The sequence below is a fragment of the Phyllostomus discolor genome, chromosome 2 (genome assembly GCF_004126475.2).
Source record: "Phyllostomus discolor isolate MPI-MPIP mPhyDis1 chromosome 2, mPhyDis1.pri.v3, whole genome shotgun sequence".
Classification (NCBI taxonomy): Eukaryota; Metazoa; Chordata; class Mammalia; order Chiroptera; family Phyllostomidae; genus Phyllostomus; species Phyllostomus discolor.
Genome location: NC_040904.2, coordinates 121,170,772 through 121,196,713, shown reverse-complemented (window position 1 = coordinate 121,196,713; position 25,942 = coordinate 121,170,772). Strand labels below are relative to the sequence as shown.

At 44.6% G+C, this 25,942-nt stretch overlaps 1 protein-coding gene across 1 annotated transcript in view; it reads right to left on the bottom strand.

The window, feature by feature from the left end:
- Nucleotides 1-25,602, bottom strand: part of FGD3 (FYVE, RhoGEF and PH domain containing 3) — a 51,834-nt gene extending 26,232 nt beyond the window's left edge. Inside the window, 5 exon segments of the mRNA XM_036018435.1 lie at nucleotides 1,500-1,636; nucleotides 2,239-2,328; nucleotides 13,881-14,410; nucleotides 15,406-15,568; nucleotides 25,393-25,602. Coding sequence (XP_035874328.1) covers nucleotides 1,500-1,636; nucleotides 2,239-2,328; nucleotides 13,881-14,336 — 683 coding nt within the window. The 5' untranslated portion in view covers nucleotides 14,337-14,410; nucleotides 15,406-15,568; nucleotides 25,393-25,602.
- Nucleotides 25,603-25,942: the final 340 nt, after the last annotated feature.

Below are 25,942 nucleotides of genomic sequence, written 5' to 3'. Positions count from 1 at the left end.
CAATAAGCAAACTTGTCTTTACTTCCCTGTATCACATGGAGTAAAAAATAGTGTATTATTGCATGGCAAATGAGAGGATCACATAAACCACTTCAGCAGTGCAAGTGCAGAACCATTGCTCAAAACCAGGTGGTAGCAATGGAGAGCCACTCTCATGATGGGCCACAGTTATCAAGGAGAAGCAAAGAAGCTCTGTTGTACTCCCTGAAATAAGAAAAGATCAGAAGCAGTGGGACAACCCAAAGTTGGCACCATCATGGAAAAGCAGTACTCTACACTACTGATAATGGTTTTGACAGGGATTTAGAAATAAGTTTCAAAAAGCATAAAAATATATTAATACTCTTTAAACTTAGAACTGTGATGGGTATTTAACCTGAGTAAATTAACAAAAAGAAGAAGAAAGGCACACATGCAAGCTATCCACTGTAACATCACTGGAAATGTGCACTTGGGATTTCACTCAAAGCTCCACCCCCCACTTGCGAAGAGAGCAGGCAGATGTTGAACTCCTACTCCATATTGTATCAGGAATGCATGGGCACTTATGCACTAACAGTCTCTCCAGGGCCTGGAGGTGAAGACCCGCTTATAGCCATAAGGACTATGTCAGCCAGAAGACCAGCCCAGCCCTGAGCTTTAACCCCATGGCCTGGTAACACCTGCTCTATAGGTGGACCCTGCCCCTCTAAAGAGCTACAAATTGATATAGCATCTGGCTGAGCCTTACAGGTGAGGGGACATCCTCTCAATCCAGCTCTGGCTTGGCTCTCCCTGGCCTGGTTGCACCTTGGAGGGGTCAGGCTTCTGGTGTTCCTGATGCTACAGAACAGCACACTGGCTCAAACCAGGCCAGCAAAACAAAGCTGGTGTAGTACCCAGGACACAGCAGAAATCACATGAGGTGGAAAATGGCCAGGCGGGGGCCCTGCCTGTGATGTTTTATTATCATGACTTGCAGCTGAGCTAAGAATGAACAGAAGTGGCAGAGGGACGAAAGGACAGCCTCCAGGGACAGTGGAAAGATCCGAGGTATATTATTGGGGGGGGGGGGGGGGATCTAATTCTTAAAGCAAAGGTAGAGTATACCCTAAGAGGAAAAATGAATCAACTAGCACTGTTTGCTGTCTGTTTGGTGCTTGCAGATGTCTAAACCCATTTCAATCCCATGAAGCCCTAAGCAGGTATTAAAGTCCCTTTGATTTGCAAATGAAGAAGCTAAGGCTGGGAGACACTAAGTAGCAGTGGAGTTGGTGGGGTCAAGATTGGCCCAGAACCTTGTGGAGGAGCATAGAACATCATGAGATAAGTGCCTGCCTGGCTTTAGATCATAAAAACTCCAAAGATAGAGGCCACTTGGCAAAGAAAATTAAAAAAAAAAAAAAAAAAAAAAACACTGTGACAAAATCACCAGGATACTCAGCTGTCAACTCTGTTGAAACCATACTCCCTTAGAGATGCTGGTCCCCCATTTCCCAGGTGCTGCGAGCCACACTCACCATTCTTCTGTGATCCTTGTCTGTAGCTCGGGCAGGAGGAACTGTCCATGGAAGCGATAGATGGAGGAGATGTTAGAGAATATGCCTATGGTGACTTCCAGAGGAATTCCTGCTTCTGTCAGCTGGGTGCAGAAAACCTGGGCACATAATGGTCACTGAATGTGGGTAACCATCGATAGGATCCTACCATTTCATCAAAGTGGCTCAAATAACCTTAAAGCCTTAAAGCAAGTTTATGGTCTTAAAGCAAGCTTACTTATGGCTAAGAATTGGGGGTGAGGCAGGGACAGTCCCCTCCACATGGGTATAAGCCATCTTTCTTCCATCTACCTCTCATGGGAAATGGGAGCTCCTAATTTTCTTTCTCTGCTTGTGAGAAACAAAGATTCCTTTGGAGTTACTTCCTGTGCTCATAAACCCTATGTTGCTACATGAACAGAGAGAGTGTCACCCACAGTCCCAACTTTTTATGCAGAAAGACATTCAGAGGCCATTTACATGCTTATATAGTGTGACTGCCAGGAGTAAAGGCTTCCAAGGTACCATACAAGACCTGTGCCATAGCTCTGAAAGAAAAAATACAAGTTTCTGGAGAAAACTTAAATTGTTTGAATTTTAGTACAGTCATTTGTATTCCAAATGTAAGGACTAGCCAATACTAAGATAGGCAGTTTCCCTGTGAAACTGTTAACTGAAACTCTGGAAGTAGACAAAGGTATGCCCCAGCCAGGAGGGCTACCTGGTCTAGCAGGTGCAGCCGCCTCACGTAGGTCTCCTCGGTGTGCAGAAGTTCCTGGGCAATGTGGAGCAGCTCCTGGGGCTTAGGGCACTGGGGAGAGAAAAGCCACAGGTTACCTGGGGAAGATGAGCCTTGGTGAGGCAGATCTGACAAGAGCTATCTGCTGTACATCAGGGACAACTAGGGGTGCTGTGGGGCCAGAGGAGGCTGTTAGAGTTGGAATGTGGGGCTCATTTCTCACAGATGGAATTTCCAGGGAGGTTTCTGGGGAAGGCACAACAGTTCCCACCAATCCTCAAAATCTTCTGCAGTCCAGAAACAACTCTACCTTCCTGGGGCTTTGAAGACAGAGCAGCTGCAGCAGCCACATCAAATACATTGTGCAGTGATGCCAGCAAGATGGCAGACTAGAAAGATATAGGTCCTCCTTCCCTCACAGAGACATAAAGTTAATAGCAATATATGGACTAGAATACCTCTGAAAACTCTGGAGACCAGATGAGAAGCTACAGCTCCTAAGCCATATTAAACGAAGAAGAGATCTTCATAAATGAAGTAGGAAAATGGCAGTATTTGGCATGCCCTTTCATGTCCCTTCCCACACAGCACAGTATGGCACAAGTGGAAGGAAACCCCCTTTATGGGGGTTCCTCCCTCAGGATAAAAAAAAAAGAATTAAGTGTGTATCCAATGTTCTGACCTATTTGAGGGCTGCTTGAGGGATTGGTTTCTCTCTTGTATGACTTGGAGTACTGACAAGACCAGTGCCAGGGTTTGAAAACCACTGAAAACAGAGGCAAACAGCTCATCAGAACTGATGTTCTGCAGGCAGGTGTCAGGGGAGTGAGAGATCAGAAAAAGTTTAAAAGGTCCTAGGCTGATCGGTGGTTTTGGCCTGTACAAAGACAGCAAACAAAGATCAGAGAGATGATTGTTTTCCAAATGCCCAAATTACAGCCAAAAATTACAAAAAAAAGAAAACCCAGGAAAAATGACTCAATCAGAGGAACAAAATAAAATTTCAGAAACTAACCCTAAAGAAACACAGATCTATTGTCTGCCTGACCAAAAAGATAAAAAAAAAAAAAAACCCTGTCATATAGATACTCAGTGAGCTAAAAGAAAACAGATAAACAACTAAACAAAATCACAAAAATGATGCTTGAACAAAGTGAGAATATCAACACATGAATATCATAAAAATATCCAAATAAAAATCACAGAGATGAAAAATACAGTAAATAAACTTTAAAAAATCTCATTAGGGGAATTTAATACAAGATTTTGTCAGGCAGAAGAGTCAGCAAACTTGAAGATAGGTCATTTGAAATCATCAAATCAGAGGAGCAAAAAAACAAAACAAACAAAAAAATGAATAAAAACAAAAGGTACCTAAGGAACTTATGGGACACTAATAAGAAGACTAATACCTTATGGGAGTCCTAGGAGGAGAAGAGAGCTTATTTGAGGAAATAATGGTTGAAAAATTCCCAAATCTGAGTTTAAAAAAAATGGACATACAAAGTCAAGATGCTCAAGAAACTCCAACTAGGATAAATCTAAAAACAAACAAACCAACTTCCAGTCAAGATGGTGGCATAGGCAGACATGGCTTGCCTTCATCCACAACCACATCAAAATTACAACTAAAGTATAGAACAACCATCACCAAGAACCATCAGAAATTGAGTTGAATGGAAGTCTGACAACACCTGAATTAAAGAAACCACATCCATCCAGACTGGTAGTCTCCAAACATGCAGAACAGGCTGGTCCCACATTCACATGTGATGGATAAATATTTGGGAGGGATATCTCAGGAGGAAGGAGTCCCAGCCCCATAACAGGCACCCCTAGTCCAGGGTCCCAGTACCAGGAAGATAAGTCCCCACAACTTCTGCTTGCAAAAACCAGCAGGGATTAAGTCAGTGGTAGCAGGTTGAAAGGCACAAGTACCATACAGGGAAGAACTGAAGTGACTGACATCAAGGCAAACAGAGGACCTTGTCCTTTTTCTGAACCCTCCCCCACAGAGCTGGCAAGTTGGTGCCATATCTGAGACTCCATCAAACTGGCTAACACTGTTTGCCCTGCCCTGGAAATCCACTGAACCTCCACACTACCTAACTTAAAGGCCCACCCAAGCTGCTTTTCTATATGAATGGCAGGTTTTAGCTCATGCTTCATAAATCCCTAAATCCTCTCAAACAAGCAATAGCTAGCCCCAGTGAATCCCAGGCCCAGCACTACCAGCAGTCATGCTAGGTTCACAGCTTGGCTTTGCCTGGGAATCTTCAAGTCCAGCACAAGTAGTCATCTCAGACTACTTTATAGATCAGGCAGGGTGGCCCAGGGCAAAACACAGGTTGGGGCTGACCTTGCCATGCACCACCTGGGAAACCCCATAGCCTGCACACCCATCAGGGAGCTACAGACCACATCAGAGCACCACCACTCAGCCCCTGCACAGCTGATCCTCTATGGAAGGGGGACATTGGTGGTCAGTAGTCACAGCGAGTTCTTGGAGCTTACTGGCTTGGGTAAATCCCTCCCATTGACCTGCCAACAGCAATCAAGATTCGACTACAAGAGGAGGATGTATTCAGTATTCAGCCCTCACTAAGAGTGCACCTCAAGTACCCAGCTTGGGTGATAGGGGAGGCTGGGCCACTGGACCCCACAGGACACCTACTACATTAGGCCATGCTCTCATGACACAGAATCAAAGAAGCTCTACCTAATATATAGAAACAAACAGATGGAGGCTTCCAAAATGAGGAAACAAAGAAATATGGCCCAAATGAAAGAACAGATCAAAACTCCAGTAAACCAGTTAAACAAAATAGAGATAAGCAACCAATCAGATGCAGAGTTCAAAACACTTGTTTTAAGAATGCTCAAGGAACTTAGTGAGGAACTCAACAGCATAAAAAAGATCTAGTCAGAAACAAAGGCTACACTGATTGAAATAAAGAACAGTTTACAGGGAAACAACAATAGAGTGGATGAAGCTGAGAATCAAATCAATGATTTGGAATATAAGGAAACAAAAAATGACCAATCAGAACAACAACAACAACAACAACAACAACAACAAGCCAAAAAATGAGGATAGTATAAGCAGCCTCTGGGACAACTTCAAGCAGTCCACATTCACATTATAGGAGTGCCAGGAGGACAAGAGAAAGAGCAAGAAATTGGAAGTCTATGGGAATGAATAATGAAAGAAAACTTCTCTAATATGGTGAAGGCAATGGACATGCAAGTCCAGGAAGCACAGAAAGTCCTAAACCAGATGTATGCAAAGAGGCCCATCATATCATAATTAAAATGCCAAAGGTTAAAGTCAGAGAGAGAATCTTAAAAGCAGCAAAAGAAAGAAATTAGTTACCTACAAGGGAGTACACATAAGGCTGTCAGCTGATTTTTCAAAAGAAACTTTGCAGGCTAGAAGGGATTGGCAAAAAAATATTCAAAATCATGAAAAGCAAGGACCTAGAGCCAAGATCGCTCTACCCAGCAAAGTTATCATTTAAAATCGAAGGGTAGAAAAAGAGCTTCCCAAACAAAGAAACAAGCAAACAAAAAAACCTAAAGGAGTTCAGCATCACCAAACCATTATTACATGAAATGTTAAAGGGATTTACTTAAGAAAAAGAATAAATAAATGACAATAAAGAATAAAGAACAATAATATGATGATAAATACATATCTACCAACAATTGAATCTAAAAATCAAACTAAGCAAACAAGAATAGAGACAGAATCGTGGATATGGAGACCATTTTGATGGTTGCCAGATGGGAGGAGAATGTGGGGGAATGGGTGAAGAGGTGAGGGGATTAAGGAGTTCAAATAGATAGTTGCAGCTCACCATGGGGATGCAAATAAAGTACAGTATAGAAAATGGAGTAACCAAAGAACTTAAACACATGACCAGTGGACATGAACAATGGTGTGGTGATTGCCTGAGGTAGCAGAGAGTGCTGGGGGGAGGGGGGTGAAGGGGAAAAATGTGACAACAATAATAGCATAATCAGTAAAATGTAACTGAAACAGAAAACCCAAACTGAGATCCATTGTAATAAAAGAAAGAGTGAGATGATTAGCTAATAAGCTAAAAACAACAACAACAACCAAAAAAAAAAAAAAAAAAAAAAACCCCACCAGCTGACAATACTGTATCTAGGGAAGCTATCCAAAACTGCAGAAAATATGACCTTCCCAAATAAAGTACACATGCTATGCAAGAAATATTTAAGGAAAAAAATGTTTAAGGGACTCATTCAAGTTGTGAAGATGGTAGACAGAAATACAAGCTGTAGAAAAATATAAGTTTCTCTGGTAAAGGTAAATGCATGGACAAATGTACTTTTGTAATTTTGGTACATAGAACTTAAATAATAAAATCATTTAAAAACTATAAATATTTGTTAATGGTTATACAATATATAAATATGTCATTTCTGACATCAATAACCAAGTGGGGAGGATGGGTAGCTGTAAAGGAGTAAAATTTTTATATTTATTTGCACTTCAGCTTTCAGTTCAAAATAAAATGTACAGCTTTAATGCATTTTATGTAATTGCAATGGTAACCACAAAGAATATAACTATGAAATATACATAAAAAGAAATAAGAAGAAAATCAAAGCAAACCAGTACAAAATTCAGTGAAACAAAGGGAGACAATAACAGAGGGACAGAAAACAATAGTAAGTCTTTTGTACTAGTGATTACTTGTAAATGGATTAAACTCCCCAATCAAAAGACACGAATTGGCTGAATGTATTGAAAATATATGCTATCCACACAATAGCTCACTTTAGATTTAAGGACACACATAGTCTAAAAGTGAAAAGATGGAAAAAAAGTTTCATGCAAATGGTAACTAAAAAAGAACAGGAGTGGCTATACATATGTCATACAAATAGGCTTCAAATAAACAACTGTTACAAGATACAAAGAAGAACATTATATAAGGATATCATGACTAATTCACCAAGAAGATATAACAGTTATAAATATTTATGCACCAACCCTTGGAGCTCCTAAATATATAAAGCAAACTTTGACAGAATTCAAGGCAGAAACAGACAGTAACAAAATAATAGTAGGAGATTTCTGTACTCCATTTTCAAAACTGGATAGGACACACACACAGAACATCAGTAAGAAAACAGAGGTCTTGAACAACTCTAAAACCACAGGGACCCAACAGACATACACAAGACACAGCAGAAAACACATTCTTCTCAAGTGCACATGACATATTTTTCAGGAAAGAACACATGTTAGGCCCCAAAACAGATATTAACAAATTCAAAAATACTGAAATCATATAAAATACCTTTGCTAATCAAAATAGAATAAAACTAAATCCATATAACAAGGAAAACTGAAAAAATCCATAGCTATGTGAAAATAAGAAAACACACACTTAAGAGTCAAAGAAGTCACAAAGGAAACTAGAAAATACCTTGAGAAAAATGAAATTGAAAACACAATATACCAAATTGATGGAATGCACCAAAAGCAGTGCTGAGATGGATGTTTATAGCTGTAAATGCATATATGAACAAGGGATGAAGATCTCAAATCAGCAACCTAACTTGACACCTCAAGAAGCTAGAAAAACAAAAACTCAACTGAATGCAACCAAAAGGAAGGAAACAATAGAGATTAGAGCAGAGATAAATGAAACAGAGAATAGAAAAAAAAAACAATGGAAAAAATCAGAACTAAGAGTTGTTTTTTGAAAAATAAAATCAATGAAATTGATAACCCTGAGTTAAACTAAGGAAAAAAAAAGAAGACTCAAATAACTAATATCAGAAATGAAAGAAAAACATGACAACTGATGCCACAGAAATAGAAAGTAGTATAAGAGAATATTATGATGGCCATTCTCACCAATGTAAAGGAGTATCTCATTGTGGTCTTAATTTGCATCTCTCTGATGGCTAGTGATGCTGAGAATCCTTTCATATGTCTCTGGGCCCTCTGTATGTCCTCCTTGGAGAAGTGTCTGTTCAAGTCCTTTGCCCATTCCTTAATTGGGTTGTTTATCTTCCTGGAGTGGAGTTATGTGAGTTCTTTATATATTTTGGGGACCAAAACAAATTGACAAAGAACAAGTGTTGGAAAGGTTGTAAAGAAAAGGGAACCCTAGTACACTGTTGGTGGGAATGCAGACTGGTGCAGCCACTGTGGAAAACAGTATGGAATTGCCTCAGAAAACTAAAAATGGAAATGCCTTTTGACCCAGCAATACCTTAAGGATCCTGAAACACCAATTCAAAAGAACCTGTGCACCCCAATTTACAGCACAACTTACAATAGCCAAGTGCTAGAAGAAACCTAAGTGCCCATCAGTAAATGACTGGATGAAAAAGTTGGTACATTTACACAATGGAATACACAAGCAGAAAGAAAGAAGGAGCTCCTACCCTTCATGACAACATGGGTGGAACTGGAAAGCATTATGCTAAGTGAAATAAGCCAGATGGTGAAATAGAAATACCATATGATCTCACCTATAAGTGGAATTTACTCAACAAAACAAACAAGCAAGCAAAATAGAACCAGAGACATTGAAATAAAGAACACACAGTAACCAGAGAGGAGGGTGAGAGGGATGATAGGGGAAGGGTCATCAAAGAACATGTATAAAAGACACATGGACAAAACCAAAGAGGTAGGTTTGAGGGTGAGAGGTGGGGATGGGTGGGGTGGGGGAGCATAGAGGGGTGAAAATGGAGACAACTGTACTTGAACAACAATTTTTAAAAAGATAATATTATGAACAATTGGATACCATAGAAGAAATGGACAAATTCCTAGAAAATGCAACCTACCAAGACTGAATAAAAAAGAAATGGAAAATCTGAACAGACTAATAATGACTAAGGAGATTGAATAAGCAATTAAAAATTTCCTAACAGAAAAAACCCAGGTGGCTTCATGAGAGAATTAATAACACTAGAGAATATTTTCTCAGATGTTTCCAAAAAATTGAAGAGGATAGAACATTATGAAGTTGATTCTATGAGTCCAGCACTATCCTGACACCAAAGCCAAAGAAGGATACAGTAAGAAAACTACAGGATAAACTTCTGGCCAAGATCAAAGCATAGGTAGATACACTTTACTTCCTTGCACAACTAAAAGAAGGATAACAACGAATATAAAAACAAAAAATAACCAGAACTGCCAGAAAATCAAATTGTATGGAAATCCAACAACCAAGGAGTTAAAGGAGAAACATTCATCCAAATGGGTAGGAGGGGCAGACACAGGCAGCTGGAGTGGAGAGGAATGACTACAAGGCAGTGACTGGATGACCTGGGTAAGCAAGGCAGCAGCTGGTGGAGTAGGCAGTCCCACATTTCCTTATGGATAAACCAGGAGGAACAACTGGGGAATGAGATAGACCCTGATACCCAGGGTTCCAGCATGGGAAATAAAGCCTCAAAACTTCTGACTGAAAAAACCTGTGGGGGTTGAGGTGGCAGGAGGAACTCCCAGCCTCACAGCAGAGTTTGTTGGAGAGACTCACAGGGTCCTAGAACATACACAAACACCCCCACCTGGGAATCAGCACCAGAAGGCCCAGTTTGCTTGTGGGTAGTGGAGGAAGTGACTGAAAGCTAGCAGAGACCTGAGCAAGCAGCATTGTTCCCTCTCAGATCCCTTCCCCACATACACTGCCACATTGTAGGGGTGTGGGTGGCCCTGCCCTGGCCAATACCTCTAATGCTCCACCCCTTACTATATAATAGGCACACTGAGACAAAAAAAAAATGGCCCTAATGAAAGAAAAGATCAAAGATCCAGAAAAAAATATATAACTAAGCAATGAAGAGATAGCTAGCCTATCAGATGCAGAGTTCAAAACCCTGGTAACCAGGATGCTCACACAATGGTTGAGTATGGTTGCAAAATAGAGGGAAAAGTGAAGGCTATGAAAAGTTAAATAAAGGAAAATGTACAGGGAACCAACAGTGAAGGAATGGAAACTGGGGCTTATATCAATGATTTGTAGCAAAAGGAAGAAATATTCATTCAACCAGAACAGAATGAACAAACAAGAACTCAAAATAATGAGGAGAGTCTTAGGGACCTCTGGGACAACTTTAAACATTCCAACATCTGAATCCTAGGGTTGAGAGAAGGAGAAGAGGAAGAGAAAGAAACTGAAAATGTGTTTGGAAACATAACGAAGGAGAACTTCCCTAGTCTGGCAAAGGAAAGGGACTTCCAGGAAGCCCAGGAAGCTCAGAGTCCCAAAGAAGTTGGATTCAAGGAAGCACACACCAAGGCACATCATCATTAAGTTACCCAAGATCAAAGGTGAGGAGAGAATCTTAAAAACAGCAAGAGAAAAGGAGACAGTTACCTACAAAGGAGTTCCCATAAGGCTATCAGCTGATTTCTCAAAATAAACCTTACAGGCAAGAAGGGGCTGGAAAGAAGTATTCAAAGTCATGACAGGCAAGGACCTACAACCTAGATGGCTCTCTCCAGCAAAGCTATCATTTAGAATGGAAAAGCAGATAAAGTGCTTCCCAGATAAGGTCAAGTTAAAGGAGTTCATCATCACCAAGCCCTTATTTTATGAAATGTTAGAGGGACTTATCTAAGAAAAAGAAAATCAAAACTATGAACAGTAAAATGACAAACACAACTATCAACAACTGATCCTAAAAAAAAATACAAAAACAAAAGTGAACTAAGCAAACAACTGGAATAGGAACAGATTCACAGAAATAGAGATCACATGGAAGGTTATCACTGGGGAAGAGAAGAGAGGAGAATGGGGGAAAAGGTACAGGGAATAAGAAGCATAAATGGTATGTATAAAATAGACAGGGGGAGGTTAAGAGTAGTATGGGAAATGGGGAAGCCAAAGAACTTACATGTATGACCCATGGATATGAACTAAGGTGGGGGAATGCTGGTGGGAGGGGGGTTTGGGGTGGAGGGGAATAAAGAGGTGAAAGAAATGGGACAACTTTAAACAGCATAATCAATAAAACATATTTTTTAAAGAAAAGTACAGGACAATATCCCTGATGAATATTGATGCAAAAGTCCTCAACAAAATATCAGCAAATTGAATTCAGTAACATATTAAAAGGATTATACAAGGGGGAACCAAAAAGACAACTCAGAATTACCTTCTAGAGGGTGGGTCCTTGTAGTATAGGCTTTTCCCCCCAAGGTGAGTGTTCTAGAAACTCATCTGCATTAATGTACCAGCTGGCATTGTCATGAGAGGCTGCATTCAGCTTCAGTGAATTTTTTCTTTGGAAACTCAACACATTTGCCCATTTCATGCTGGGTAATTTGTGAGTATACCTGCCTGCACCATGCTGTGTTCATCAGTTTTTTTACAAAAAAAATGGCATGACCTCTGTCCCCACCATCCCTAGTCACCTAATCTCACCCTGAGCAACTTTTTTTTCCAGATGAAAAAAGTCCTCAAAGGGAAACGTTTTGCCAATGTGGAAGAAGTGAAACAAAAAACAGCAGAAGCACTAAAAGTCATCAAAACTGGCAAGTTCAAAAATGATTCTGAGCAGTTGAAAAGTCTTGATAGGTGTAAAGTACTCAAATAAAGAGTACTTTGAAGGTGACTGAAGTTTAAACATGTATGAATAAATCCAATTTTTTTATAAATAAATTTCTAGTTTTGGGGGTCCCTTCTCATATACCATGGCCAAGTGGAAATTATTTCTGGAATACATGAATTGCTCAATAGATGAACACCAATCATATTATATACCACATTAACAGAATGAGGGGGGAAATGCATGAGCATTTGGAATGACACACCAAAAGTATCTGATAATATTTAACATCCATTTTTTATAAGAACAGTCAACAAATTAGTATCAGAAGAAGAAAATGAACTTCATGTAATAAAGGCCAATTTGACATGTGTGTACACCTGCATCATCTCCCTGTGTCAGTATCCTTTATTCTACCTGGATAGGGAACATGAGGCAAAGGGTCCCTGGGCTCCTGGTTCAGAGCGTCACCCCAGGATCGAGCCAGTGTCTGATAAAAGGCATTCTAACCACACTCCCATTACAGAAAACATAGACCCATGCCCACCAGTGGCAATGTAATATGATATTTTCATGTCACAAATACAGAGGCTTGGGCCTTCCCCAGCAAGCCTCAGGGAGCCCCCCAGAGCCTGTGCAGGCAGGATGGGGTCAGGCCTTGCCCCCAGGACGTGGGAGACTGGGGTGGTCAGCTTCCCTGGAATACACTTTGAAAGTCACAGGTAGTAGTCAACACATCATTTATTTATTTTATGATGTTTGGACATCTTGGAGCCTTGCTTACCCCAGAGGAACTATCCCTCCCAGGGATAGCTGATTCCTAGAGATATAAAGGACTAGCCTGGAAGCACATCTTTCCTACACAAACTAATCTATCCCTAGCCCACACCCCAACCACCTCCTTCATATTTGCTATTCCCACTACCCCGCTACCCTGACCACCAAGGAACATTCCTGTACAGAGTCCACTGCACTTAGTCAAATTGGTGTCCTGAATGTGGTAGCTGCCTCACCTGTTCCTTCCCAAAGAAACTACTATAAAGGCTCTTGCCCTCGGTTCCCTTGACTGCCTCCTGACCAACCCTTATGCTCCCCACATGGCCTCTGTGGAGGAATTGTGGCCTCTTTAGGGGAATAGTTTGTTACTCACAAACTCACAATACTTTGTGAGTAACACAAACTATTTTTCAGTGGCTGTCATCTCCTGATCTATTGGCCTCACCATACTCAAATAATAATAAACCCGGATTAAAACATGGCTCAGCCCATCTGCCAGAAATCTGACTTTCATGGGTGCAGGCTCACAGCTGCCCTTTGCCTTCCCAGGCCTGTCTCCTGGTGCTGCCACAAGAGCCAGCACCATAGCCATCAAGAGCCAGGAGGCCTAACCCATCAGACACCACCTCGTTTCTCTTTGGACACATTCACTTACAGCTTATTCATGACATTTCCCCCATGCATAGGTGGTATCCCCAAGGCATGGGCTATCTGATTTATTTCTATGTCCCCACAAGTACCAGTATAGAGCACAGAGATCAAGATACTAAAGGGATACAAAGGAGCTTTTCTCAAAGCCAACCCATCACACTCTGGACACAGCTGTTCCCCAGGCCACCTGCTCTGGGCTCCACACATGTGTACAGACTCCCTTCCCACCTCTTCCCCACCCGGTGGGCTTCTCTGGGGTTTACCTCTTCACAAAACAGGTAACACTCATGTTGCCTTCCTCATGGGGGTTCTGCAAAGTAGCCAGCAAGCATGGGCAAAGGGTGCTGGTGGCAGGACTGTTCATACTAAGACTGATGGTCAGGTTATCCTGGGGCAGGGTCCCTGTGCTACTGTGTAGCCATGGAAACCAGGCTCAAGAGTGAGGTTTTCATCTGAAGTGTCAGGGGAAGTTGCCTGTGTGGTACTTCCCCAAGGCCTGCCCAATGAGCCATTGAAGGGGTCTCTCTGAACATGGTGTCTGAGCAGGCACCCAACTACTGGCACCAAGTGTGATTGATGCCACTGCAAACCTCACACCCCCTTGGAAGAACCCCACCACCCTGGTCAGGAGAGCAGCCTACCTTGGCTGGGTCTGCATGGGCCCTTGCGGGGCTGTTCTTTGGCTTAGGCTCCTCGCTGCTGTTCCTGTCCACATCACTGTCAGCCTCCTTCTGGGGGATCTTGCTGTCTGGTGTCATCTCTGGGCATAGTCCCAGGATGGTGGAGCCCAGGCCTGCCTCACTGCCCTCCTTGCAGGGGAAGTGCTCACTGGCAATGCTGCAGGATGGGCTGTCGATCCCGCTGTCTCTGTTAGGAATCTTAGTGTTGTCTGGGACGCTGTTCCCCTCAGCGGCCTGGCCACCAGGACTCCTAGTGGCATGGTCCTCATGGTGGACTCCAGGCCCAGTGGGAAGCACTTGGAGCTTCCCCAGGTCTATGCTGGGCAGCTCCAGGGAGGGACAGCCAGGCCCAGAGTCTGGACTTCCCAGGGTGACAACAGGAGCTGGTGCTGTTGAGGCCCCCTCTCCTGATTCCATCCTCAAAGCCGAAGTCTCTGAGCTCTATGGAGGGGCCAGCTGGATATAGGGCAAGACAGGGAAAGGCAGGCTTCCTGTCAGAGAGAAATGAGCACAGTCAATGCCAGCAGGGTTGTGGACCACTCCCACTGCAGCCCCCCAAAAGCAGTATCCAGATGTTGCTTTCTCCAGCTTCCTGGAGAAAGTCAATAGGAAGGAAATGAGCTGGGCCTCGTGTGAACTGAATAGCTGGCCAGCTTCAGCTGGTTCTATCTAAACAGGCCTTTGGGCAATGGCAAATAGAAAGCATTATATTTTAAAAATAAATTTTTACATAAAAAAGAAGAAAGGAAGAGAGAGAACAAGGGAGAAAGGGAGAGAGTGAGGAAGGAAGGGAGAGAGTGAGGAAGGGAAGAAGGAAGGAATCCTATAGTATGAAACTACCTGCTGCTCAATGAATTCAAAATATATGCACAAAGTAATAGTAACAACAATTGTGAGTACAGAGTATCAGGTCTACAATGTGCACTGCCACAGTGCTTTTTATGCTATGATGTGGCTCTGAGGTGAGGCAGGATCTCTGTCAAGATCCTGACTCACCACCACTTCCAGACACTTTCTGGAGACCCTGGCACCTCCACATCCCAAATGTGTACCTTGCCTGAAAGCCCTCACTCAGGAGAGGCAAGTTCAAGCATTATTCTAGGTACACAGAGAATGCATGCAAGTTCTGCCAAGGAGGGTCAAGTGAGACTAGACAAAAGTGAAATAGCCCTGGCTGGTGTGGCTCAGTGGATTGAGTGCTGGCTTGAGAACCAAAGGATCACTAGTTCAGTTCCCAGCCAGGGCACATGCCTGGGTTGTGGGCCAGGTCCCCTGTGGGGAGTGTGTGAGATGCAACCACACATTGATGTTTCTCTCCTTCTTCCTTCCTTCCTTTCTCTCTGGAAATAAACAAATAAAGTCTTTTTTTTTTAAAGAATGAGCTAGACATTCCCTGAAATCTTCCTTTTAAACCTTCAGTGGTGTTGCAGAGGAGGACAGGGACCAGGAGCAACAATCACTTATCCCTGAGGGTCAGGCCACTTACCAGATGCCCAGAGACACTGGGGATGGTGCTGAGGATGGTGAATGAATGTCTGCTCCCTGCTGGCCAAGTTCCAAGGGTCTAAACTGGCTGTCCAGGGCTGGGAGAATTCACTGAAAGTCTTCTTCTTACCCAGCAGATTTGAAGTAGAGCAGTTCAGGAGGTTCTAAAGCAACATGAAAGGAAAATGAAAACCACCTCCACTAGTGCTCAGAGTGGCCAGGGTGACAAGCCCAGTTCTAAATGAAGAGGATGGAAAGGCAGGCATCTCCTTATTATCACCCTGCATGGTGGACCCCAGGCAGGTCACAGAGGCCCATGGGTAGTCAGAGTATGCTGCTTCTCTGGCTCTGAGCACCTGAGGTAATGACCCCTGTTGTGGGGCAGCTTCTAGGGCCCAGCTTGACACTCTCAGTCTAGAACTAAATCTGTCCCTGGCCACATGAGGTTCACACCTGGGAGGCAGGGTGCCCTTAAGTGTGCAGTGCCCATCCAATGTGAGGAGAGCTGGTGGACACCTCCACATACCTTTCAGCCCACACCCTGAACACCTCGCTGATACTCTCTCACTTGGTTGTGCTGCCAAGAGCTTCTTCACACACTCTGCTCCTCACTCACTAAACAGTAAAGAACCCTCAGTAGAGATGCAAGTCCCCCCACACACAACCAGGAAGATGCCTCAGAGTGTGACATTTGGCTGCTCACATGGCACAAATGCCTCTTGGCAAAGCTCAGTGGGAAGTAAAGCATCAGCCCCAGTGGTCCAGCACCAACTCCAATCCTGCAACAACCCCCTTGCCTTCGTATTCTCCTGTGGCCTCACTACTTCTGAGCAGACCTCTCTTTAAGTGACACCAAAACCAGTGCAGGGTACATGTTTAACATTGGCCACTGACACATTCTTAACAAGCTAATCTAGGAGAAATATTAAGATTTATAAACATAAAGTAAATCCTTTGCTGCATTCTTCTCATAGCACAAGAGGTAACCTCAAATTTCCAAAAACCAGACATGACACAACAGTAAAAATATGCCAGATGGAATGCAGGCCTGGCACTCAGCCACAGTATGTGCACCTGCTGCCAGCTGGCACCAGGTGGAGCCTGCCCCAATTCCACCTCAGGGTCTCCTGCTTCTAGTCAAGGTACAATGACAGACACAGCCCTTAGCCTCTTGTCTGAAACCAGAAAAACCTGGATAAAACATGTGAAACAGTGGCTGGATAGACACCCTACACCAGACAGTGAAGCTCCATGCTTCTGAGAGGCAGTAACTGGTGCAGTGTAGCCCATGTCACCCCAGCTGCCTGGAAAGGGGGACCCCAGGTAGATGCCTGAGTGCAGAGATGGAGCTGGGAGTTTAGGAAGACCAGATGGCTGGAGGTCACAGGAAGGAGCACTGGAGAGGAGAGAGTGGGACAGAGAGAGGAAAGGTGAAGAGAGCCCTTGAGGAAGGCTCAGCACAGATGTGTGGAAACCATGAGGCTGGAGAAAGAATATCCTGGGAAGGTGAAGGGAACAGGACCTGACATTCACACAGGGTAGGGCATATGTCTGTCCCCACCAGCCTGACTGAAAACCCCAAGATACAGGGCATTAGACAACTTGGAGGGGTCTTGTGTCAGTGTGGGGGACAGTTAGTTCCATGGTGAGCTCTACTCAGGTCCTACCTAACAAATATTGATGAATCTTAACAGGAAGCCACTGTGTTTACAAGCAACTTAACTGCATCCCTGAACTGCGCTCAAGAAAATTATAGGAACACAAACATAGCCAGCACCCAGCAAGGTGAGATTCACACTGTCTAGTCCCAAACCAAAAATTATGAGGCACACAGAGGGCAGGAGTACATAACCCACAGTGAAGAGGAATAGTCAGTGAAGGAAAACTAACCCACAGTGGGCCCCAAGGTGAGACTTAGCAGACAAGGTCATTAAAGCAGCTGAGGTGTCTGCATTCCTTCATGTTCAATGGGTCAGCAGAGACACGGAGGATATACAAGATGCACATTAAACTTCTGGAGGTGAACCCACATATTGTGAGATCAAGACCCACTGGAAGGGTTCTTGATAGTAGATTAAACATTGTAGAAGAAAAAATAGTGAATATGGAGAGACAATAGGTGCTATCCAAAATGGAGAGAGGGAGGGAGGGAGGGAGAGAGGAAAGGAGAGAGAAGGAAAGTTAGTGAGATGTAGGGAAAACTTCAAGCAGCATAATATATGTATGATCAGATACTCCATATGTAATTAAAACCTCAAAAAAGGAATGAGCAGGAAGAATGTTTGAGGAAATAATAACCAAAGTTTCCCCCTATTTGATGAAAACTATAAACCCACAGACCTAAGAAACTCGGTAAACACGAAGCACAAGAAACATTTATATTTAAATATTTTTACACAGAGAAAACTCCAGGATTAGGTGGCTTCACTGGTGAATTCTATCAAACATTTAAGGAAGAAATGGTGTCAGGTCTACATAAATCTTTTTCAGAACATTCAGGAAAGAAAGGATATTTCCCCACAACATGGATCAATCTAGAAATAACTGCTAAGTGAAAGGACACCGACAAAAGAGAAAATACATACTTGCTTTTCCATTTACATAGAATTTTAGAAAATGTACACTAATCTGTGGTATCAGACTGCAGACTGAGGGTTGCCTGGAAGGGGGAATGGGTGAGGTGAGGTATGAGGGTTACAACAGAGCTTTTAAAGTGTGACAGACTGTGGTGATGGTTTTGAGGGTTTATATGTATGTCAAAACATTGCATCATACACTTTAAACATGAGGTTCATTGTGTGTCAATTATAACTTATAGGTGATGCCTCTGAGTTGTGCAAACTTGACAAGTTGCTGACATTCCCTAGTGCCATTTTTCTTATCACAGAAGGGACAATGAATCATGTAGAGGATGGTGGTAAGGCAGGCATGATAGTCCCATCCAAAGGAGAGGTGCACATTTTTCCAGTGGAGACTCTTGAGCCATGATCTTCTCATCTTCCAAGGACTTTTGTGCAAGGCGGCCAAACAGCCCTTGGGCAGGCAAAAGAGCCCAGGGGTCAGGGAGCAGAGCACAGTGCAGGGAGAGGGCCTAGCGGGGAACAACCAAAGCCACAACCAATCTGATTCAGGAGGCTGAGGGATGCAACCCATGGCCTCACTCAGCTAAGGACTGGCCTCCCAGAAGCCTTACCCAGGCCAAATGAAGCACCAGAGCTGGCCAGACCAGTTTCAGCCTCCCCTCCACACTGCTCAGGGGAGCCAGGGGGCCTTGGGGAGGGGAGATACACATGCACATATGTCACACATACACACATATCTCCATAACACAAATGTATGCACACATACACACAGTTACACACACCATGTACCAGGAGCCATGCTAAGCACTTTTGTGTGCCCACCCATTTCAGCCACTGAAATGAGTGATGGTCATGTTTCAGACAAGGAGGACCTGAGGATGATCCTGGCCACACATCGGTCTGGAGGAAAACAGCCCCAAGGACCTGGGCCTAGCAGACATGCTGCTCTGAACCTCAGTACTGGGCTCTGGGCTCATTCTGACATTCTCAAGACAAGGGACATGTCACCACATAGGTGAAGAGCTATTATCAATTCTACCAGGTCACTCAGCTCTCCCTTTAGAAACCCTGAGATGCCTGAGCTGAGTGAGGCTGACAACTGCCTACTCCAGGTGAATCCAGCCTACGTAAGTTGCACACAGGTGAGTCAACCCTAGGTGAGCTATGTATGCTGCAGGACTCAGCCAGGGCTGCCATCACTCAGCATCTGAGGCCTCAACACTGGGACTGGGGTAGGTGTGAAGACTGCACAAGTGTGGAGAAATTAAATGCATCCCACTCTCCAGGGCATGGTGGACCGTTTAAGTGGTTTCCTGCATAGCAGCAGGAGGAGGGGTAGCATGAATGTTGTGGTCTCTGCCCTGAAGTCGTCATATGGCTTGGTGCCTGCTGGAATTGGACTGGGATGATCCCAAAGATGGGCCATGAGACTGCCTACTGCCCACCTGCACCTGCTGTCAGACATCTCCTTAGGAGCAGCACAGAAGCCCCTGCTAAAACCACGACCACACCCATCTCATTTGTTCCTGTCATCTGGCAGCCCAGAGGCCCTGAGAAGTCAGGTAACTCCCCTGTCCAGTCACTGATGTGGCCCAGTGACCTTGGCACATGGGGTCCCAGCTGATGGCCCAGAGTAATCACCTGAGACAAGTCTTTGGAACTATCCCAACCCTGTTTGGCAAAACCTCAGTGAGAGATGCTTAGTTGCACCCTGCCTGTCCCATGATTTTGAGACATGATAATGCTCAGTGGGATTTCTCTTTACTCCACCAAGTTCAGATAGTTGGTTACATGCAGGAAGTAATTAAACAATAATGAAAGTGCCAGGGGTCAACACCAGGAACCCCTGTGTGGCACACTTGCACACAGGTCCACACACTGGGAGATAAAGCTGCAGAAACCACCAAGCCAAAACAGCAGTGTGAAAGGCCCAGCTGCACTGGCCATGTAAGACAGAACAACCTATGGCCAGTCACCCCATTATCCAGAACAGGGAACTTCCCTCCAGGGTCTGGATCTGGAAGTCCTCTGGCAGCAGCCGGCATGGCCTGGGGTGTTTATCCTGTATGCCTAGAACACAGAGATGGATGAGATACATGAGGTGCCACATGCTTTGGCGTGTGGTGGAGGCCAGTGGGACCTTGGGGCAAGAGGAAGCCACAGGGCACACTAAGCAAAGAAGATGCTCCCAGGTGCTGCAGCTTGTGTTAGGGAAGCTGCCTTTGTTTCAACACCAAGTTCTAACATGAATCCAACTGTATCCTCAGGGATGCATTTCTCCCAGAAGAATTGAAAACAGACACTTGAGCAGATATTTGCACACCCATATTCACAGCAGCACTATTCACAGTAACCAAGAGGTAGAAGCAATCCAAGTGCCTATCAACAATGAATGGATATAAATAAAATATAGCAAAGGCAAAGGAAAGGAATCCTGACACATGCTACAACATGAATGATCCTTGAGGACATTATGCTGAGTGAAATCATCCAGTCACAAAAGAACAAATACTGTATGATTCCATTTATTTGAGGTCCCTAGAGTAGTCCAATCATAGAGAGTAGGATGGTGGGTGCCAAAGGCAGGTGCAAGAGGTATGGAAGGTTAGTGTTTAATGGGGACAGAGTTTCAGTTTTACACAAGGAAGACTTCTGGGGATGGGTAGTGGTTGGTGGTGAAGGTTGCACAATGATGTGAATGAATTTAATACCACTGAACTGGACACTTAAAAGCAGTTTAGATGGTAGATTTTATGTTGCAATTTTTAAAAGCTTTATGCATTTCTCATCAGAAGTTCTGTGAATTAGTGCCAAGATGACAATGACTCAAAAGTACCTAAAATTTACTTTCCACCCTGCAGCCCTGTCACCCTAGGCCTCAACCCCTGGGCCTTTTTCTCTACACATCTACCTGTGAGACCCCTGGCCTGGCCTGGATCCAGCACTGCTTGCAAACCCCTTAGTCCATTGCTGATGCTCACTACCTACACTGCCTGCCTTGCTCCTCAGGAAACAGGCTGGAGTGGGGCCTCACACAGACCTGGGGCAGGGGTGGCGACTATGGCCCACACTTTGTATGGGTCTGGCTTCTGGTTCTCCACCTGAAGGAGTGAGGCTCAGGGACAACTCAGGGGCCAGCACAGAGTCTGGGTATCATTAGAGACTCAGTAAATGATTTTTAGGAAAATACAGGATGATTTCCTGTATCAGTCTCAGGATGATTGCATTCCCGAGTCTGGGGATGCCTCAGCTGATGGCATCCTGGAAGGAAGAGGGGAGGCATAGAAACCCCTCCTACCCCAGAGGGTTTCCCTGCTCTGGCCTCAGACTATCCCCTTGGGTCCCTCAGAGCACAATGTCCCCCACTGAGTGCACACTGCAAGACATATCACAGGCCCTCCTTTGTTCATCTGCGGGGGCAGCAGTGCAGGGATCCAGACTTGCGTGCAGTCTGATCAGTTTCTACCACTTACTGTCTGGGCAGCCAGACAACCTCAACCTCTCCAAGTCTCAGTTTTTTTGTCTGTAAAATGAACACATCAATGGTCCTAAGAAAGTCCCTAAAGACCAAGGCAGCACACAGCACAGCACCTTCCCCCATAGGCCACATCCTACAGACAAACAAACATGGCCATTAGTGTTGCATGAAGATCCAAGGTCCCTGACACAGGACCTCCTCAGCTCCAGCAGAGCCACAGCTAGATTGACAGAAGCTCATGGATAGTAAGGCCAGGGATGCATGGGTGCAGCACACAGTGCTAACCAGAAGGTTCAGTGCACTGCATGCAGGGCTGGGTGAGCCTGAAAAGCTGAGCACTGTACTCTTTCCACTTGATTTTTTTTACTTATATAAATACTTAATATTAATCCTTTACTTCATATTTTTATTTTCTTTTAAAATTTCTATACTCATTATATTTCTATTTTCTATTTTGTTTCTGTTTTATTTTACTTTCATTAGAAGGAGTATAAATATAAATTCTACAGTCACTGTCTATTGTCACACACATAAAAGGCTACAATAAAAAAGAAATCATACTCTGGCCAGATGGCTCAGCTGGTTGGAACATCGTCCAGTGCACTGAGGGGTGGTGGGTTAGATTCTCAGGGTGCATACATAGCTTGAGAGTTTGATCCCTAGTTATGGTGCATACAGGAGTCAACCAAAGTTTCTCACATCGATGTCTCTCTCTCTCTCTCTGCCCTTTCCCCCCTCTAAAATCAATAAACATATCCTCAGGTGAGGATTAAAATAAAAAACTCTGCTGATACTAGAAACAGTTGTTTATATTAAAAGATAATAATCATAAATAAAATCACAACCTTTAAATTAAATAAATCTTTACCTGTCCAGGTAGCTAGATATGTGACAAAGCATATCAAAACTTGGGTGGACACTGCAAAATTCCTGGAGTTTTGCTGAATATTTGAAAATTTGTATAATAATGTTTTTGTATGAAATAGTTGACCCCTGCAGCACCCCATACCCCAGGTCCACACTTGGGGCAATAGGGAGGGGGACTCCTCATTCCATTCTTTTTTTTTCCACATTTTTTACTGTTGTTCAAGTACAGTTGTTTCCATTCCCCTCCCCCGCACCCCACCACCACCATTCCATGAGTTCGGGCTGACTTCCCGTTGGGCACCCTGGGCTCACTACATAATTCTCTCTACTTTTGATGATGTTGTAAATTTTTTGTTTTAAAAAAGTAATTAAACAAAACAAACAAGAATCTTCCAAAGGCTTCAATCAACACTGAAGTCCTTACACAGACATAGCTCTGCCACTCTCAGTACCCTATGGGCTCAGGCTTCTTGGGCACAGCCTACCCCACTGCCTGCACATGCCCTGCTCCCCAGGCATCCACAGCTCCCCACTGCCCTCCACACCAGGATATGACTACTGGAGGAAACAGGTGAAAACATCACCTTCTTTATATGGTCCCTGCATGGCAAACAGGACCCAGTAAGCATTTTGGTGAATAAATGAATGGATGAATTGAATCAGCATTTCAAGCAGCCTTTATTTCTTTTCTAATATGTACTTTTACATAAACATACAAAGATGCCCTCTGGCTAAGTCCAAATTTTGAAAATAAAAACTCCAAATCAATATAGAAGGTCACAGCCCACTTCCTATACCCTATCACTAGGCCTGGCTCCTCCACGATGCCTCACTTAACTGCACCGTCACTCTATCAGGTTATTTACAGTAAAAGGACTGCCCAGATGGCAATTCACCCTCCCAAGCCACATGCCTGACCAGAAGGAAGTCTGTGTCCTGAGCAATGATAAGCTTCACTTGGGCCTCTAAGATATAGGAGCTAACTTGTAAGATTGGTCACCATCCACTGGACACCTAGGTGACCAGTCATAACCACCACACATGGAGACTCAGACAGAAGAAACTGCCCCAAAGAAAGGGAACAGCAACCCAGACAGAGGAAACAGTGTCCCAGACAGGGGGAACAATGTCTTAGACAAAGGAAAAAGTATCCCAGACAAAAGGAACAGTGTCCCAGACAGAAGGAACAGTGTCCCTGACAGAGAAAATAACGTCTCAGACAGAGGGAACAATGTCTTAGACAAAGGAAAAAGTATCCCAGACAAAGGGAACAGTGTCTCAAACAGAGGAAAAAGTGTCCTAGTCAGAGGAAAAAATGTCCCAGACAGAGGAAGCAAAGTCCTAGATTAAAGGAACAGCATCCCACAGAAAGGAAACTATAGCAAATAGCATCCCAGACAGAAGGAACAGTATCTCAGAAAGAATAGTGTCCTAGACAGAGGAACTGTACCTCAAGACAGAAAAAATAACATCCCAGACAGAGGGAACATATCCCATACAGAGGAAACAGTGTTCTAACAGAGAGAAGGGCACAAAAGCAAAAGATTGAGCCAAGCCATCTGCAGAGCTGGCAGTGTGTTAGAGAGGGCCAAGCCCAGAGGGGATGGAGGTGGGACCTAGACAGTGGAGCCAGGATGGATCTCACTGTGGTGGACAGACAGGGCCATGAAGGTGAATGATATTCCTTTCAGATCTGGGTTTCACATCTGTGCCATTGTCAGTAATGCCCCAAGGCTGCACTTTGACTCCCAACCTCATCCTCTTTATGTTGGAGCCTCAGTTTCTTCAACTGCTAGTGGGGGCCATCAGAGTCCACCTGGGGCAGATGCAGAAGGTGCAGCAAGACAGGAACTCCCACTACTGCGGTTACTATCCTGGGGCTCAGAGCAGCAAAGCCCCACTCGTCCTCTGGGATCTCACTGAGCACTTTATCTCAGCTCTGACCTTAACAGACCAACTTCAATCCAGGCCTCTACCTGTGTGGTGTACACAGTCTTGTCCAGCTTCAGGAGCCACTGCACATAAGGAGGTGCTGGTCTTTGAGCATAGACAAACATCAGCCCTAAAGAGCAGAACCAGGGCTTTGGGCCTCCTGCAACTACACAACTGGGGATAAACCACTTCCTCCCCCTGCACCAGGCCCCACCCAGCCCTAGCAAACTGTCAGGCTCCAAGGTTTGGGTTTGGGTGGTCTAAGGCAAGCTTGGAACGCAGTGTGTCTCAGTTTCCTCTCCTGCAAGAATGGCTGAGCTAGTGGGCCTTGGGTGCTATTGGGGACGATGCCCTGAGCACACCAGCCTTGGAGCTCTATGCTCAGAACAGGAGCCTCACACCACTTGGGCCCCACATCACAGACAGGAGAGCGAAGACAGTCAGCAGCTGCCTGAAGTCATGGAGCTGGGGCTGTGCGCCTGGCACTGTCCCACACTGGGTGAATCATGGGTCCTGAGGAAGCCCTGGTGGGCTTGGCCCTCTTTCCTAGTAGGTCTACCACAGACAAGCCCTGGCTGTCAGTATCAAAACTGCAGATTGTAGAGCAACCTTTTGGAGACACATTGTGTGAAAAGACCTAGCCCCCTAGAGACTGTGCCTGGGACCATCCACCCCTCCTTGGCCCAGGTGAGGAAGACCCAAATAGCCCTGGGCCTAGGCAACAGAAGGGAAGCTGGGCAGTTGGCTACTGTGCTGGCCAGACTGAAGCAGGGATCTCCCTCAACCAATCAGCCACTTGGACCCCAGCCCCTCCTGGGCTCAGGTTTACCTTTGCTAAAGACTGAGATGCCCCAGATGACATCCAGCACTGTCTCAGCTCTCCAAGTTTACAAAGGATTGCATATTTGCCATTCCACAATAACCTGACTTTTAACAGCAATATCAGAGGCACCACAGGAAGACGAAGGTACAAAAACAAGACACCATACAGTGTCACCATGACAGCTTCCTGCCTTGAAGACAAGTCCCCAACAGTTCCTCCTCTGAATGTCCCCTGACCCAAAATGCCCCTTATAGGACCAGCCCAGGCTCTCAGGGCCACAGAGACCTGGGAGATAGCACCACTTACCTGCCCCTGAGGACACTCGAACTTCTTTCTGGGGCTGACTTTGGGCAGCGGCAGAACACACTTCCTTTTGCTAGTTTTCACAATATGGGCCACCAAATGATATGCATATGCATTTCCGCATTGTCACATACCCCAGCTTCCTGGTGCTCCAGCTGCGTCATTTGTGAAAGCTCAGCTCAGACTGGCTGGAACCCAGGCTGTCTGAGACCTAGGCAACAGCAGCCCACTGCAGCCTGCAGTAGCTTTAAGTTTAACAGGATACTGTGGTGCCCCTGAGTGGTTCTGGGCTGGAGGAAGCAACCTCCACCTCAGTGGGCTTTTCTTAGCAAACCTGCAAGCGCTCTCCATTAGAACTCTCAGAGAGGGCCATGTAGCAGACCTGAGTAGTATGACTATCCCCAGAACACACAGGCGACAGCCTCCTGGGCTGAGATAAAGGTCCCAACCACGCTTTATCTCAGATGCTTCCATCTCAGGGCCTTCTTTGTCAGGAACAGTGAAAATGGCCACAGATGGTTAGAAAATTGAGAGACTCCACTGAAAATGGGTT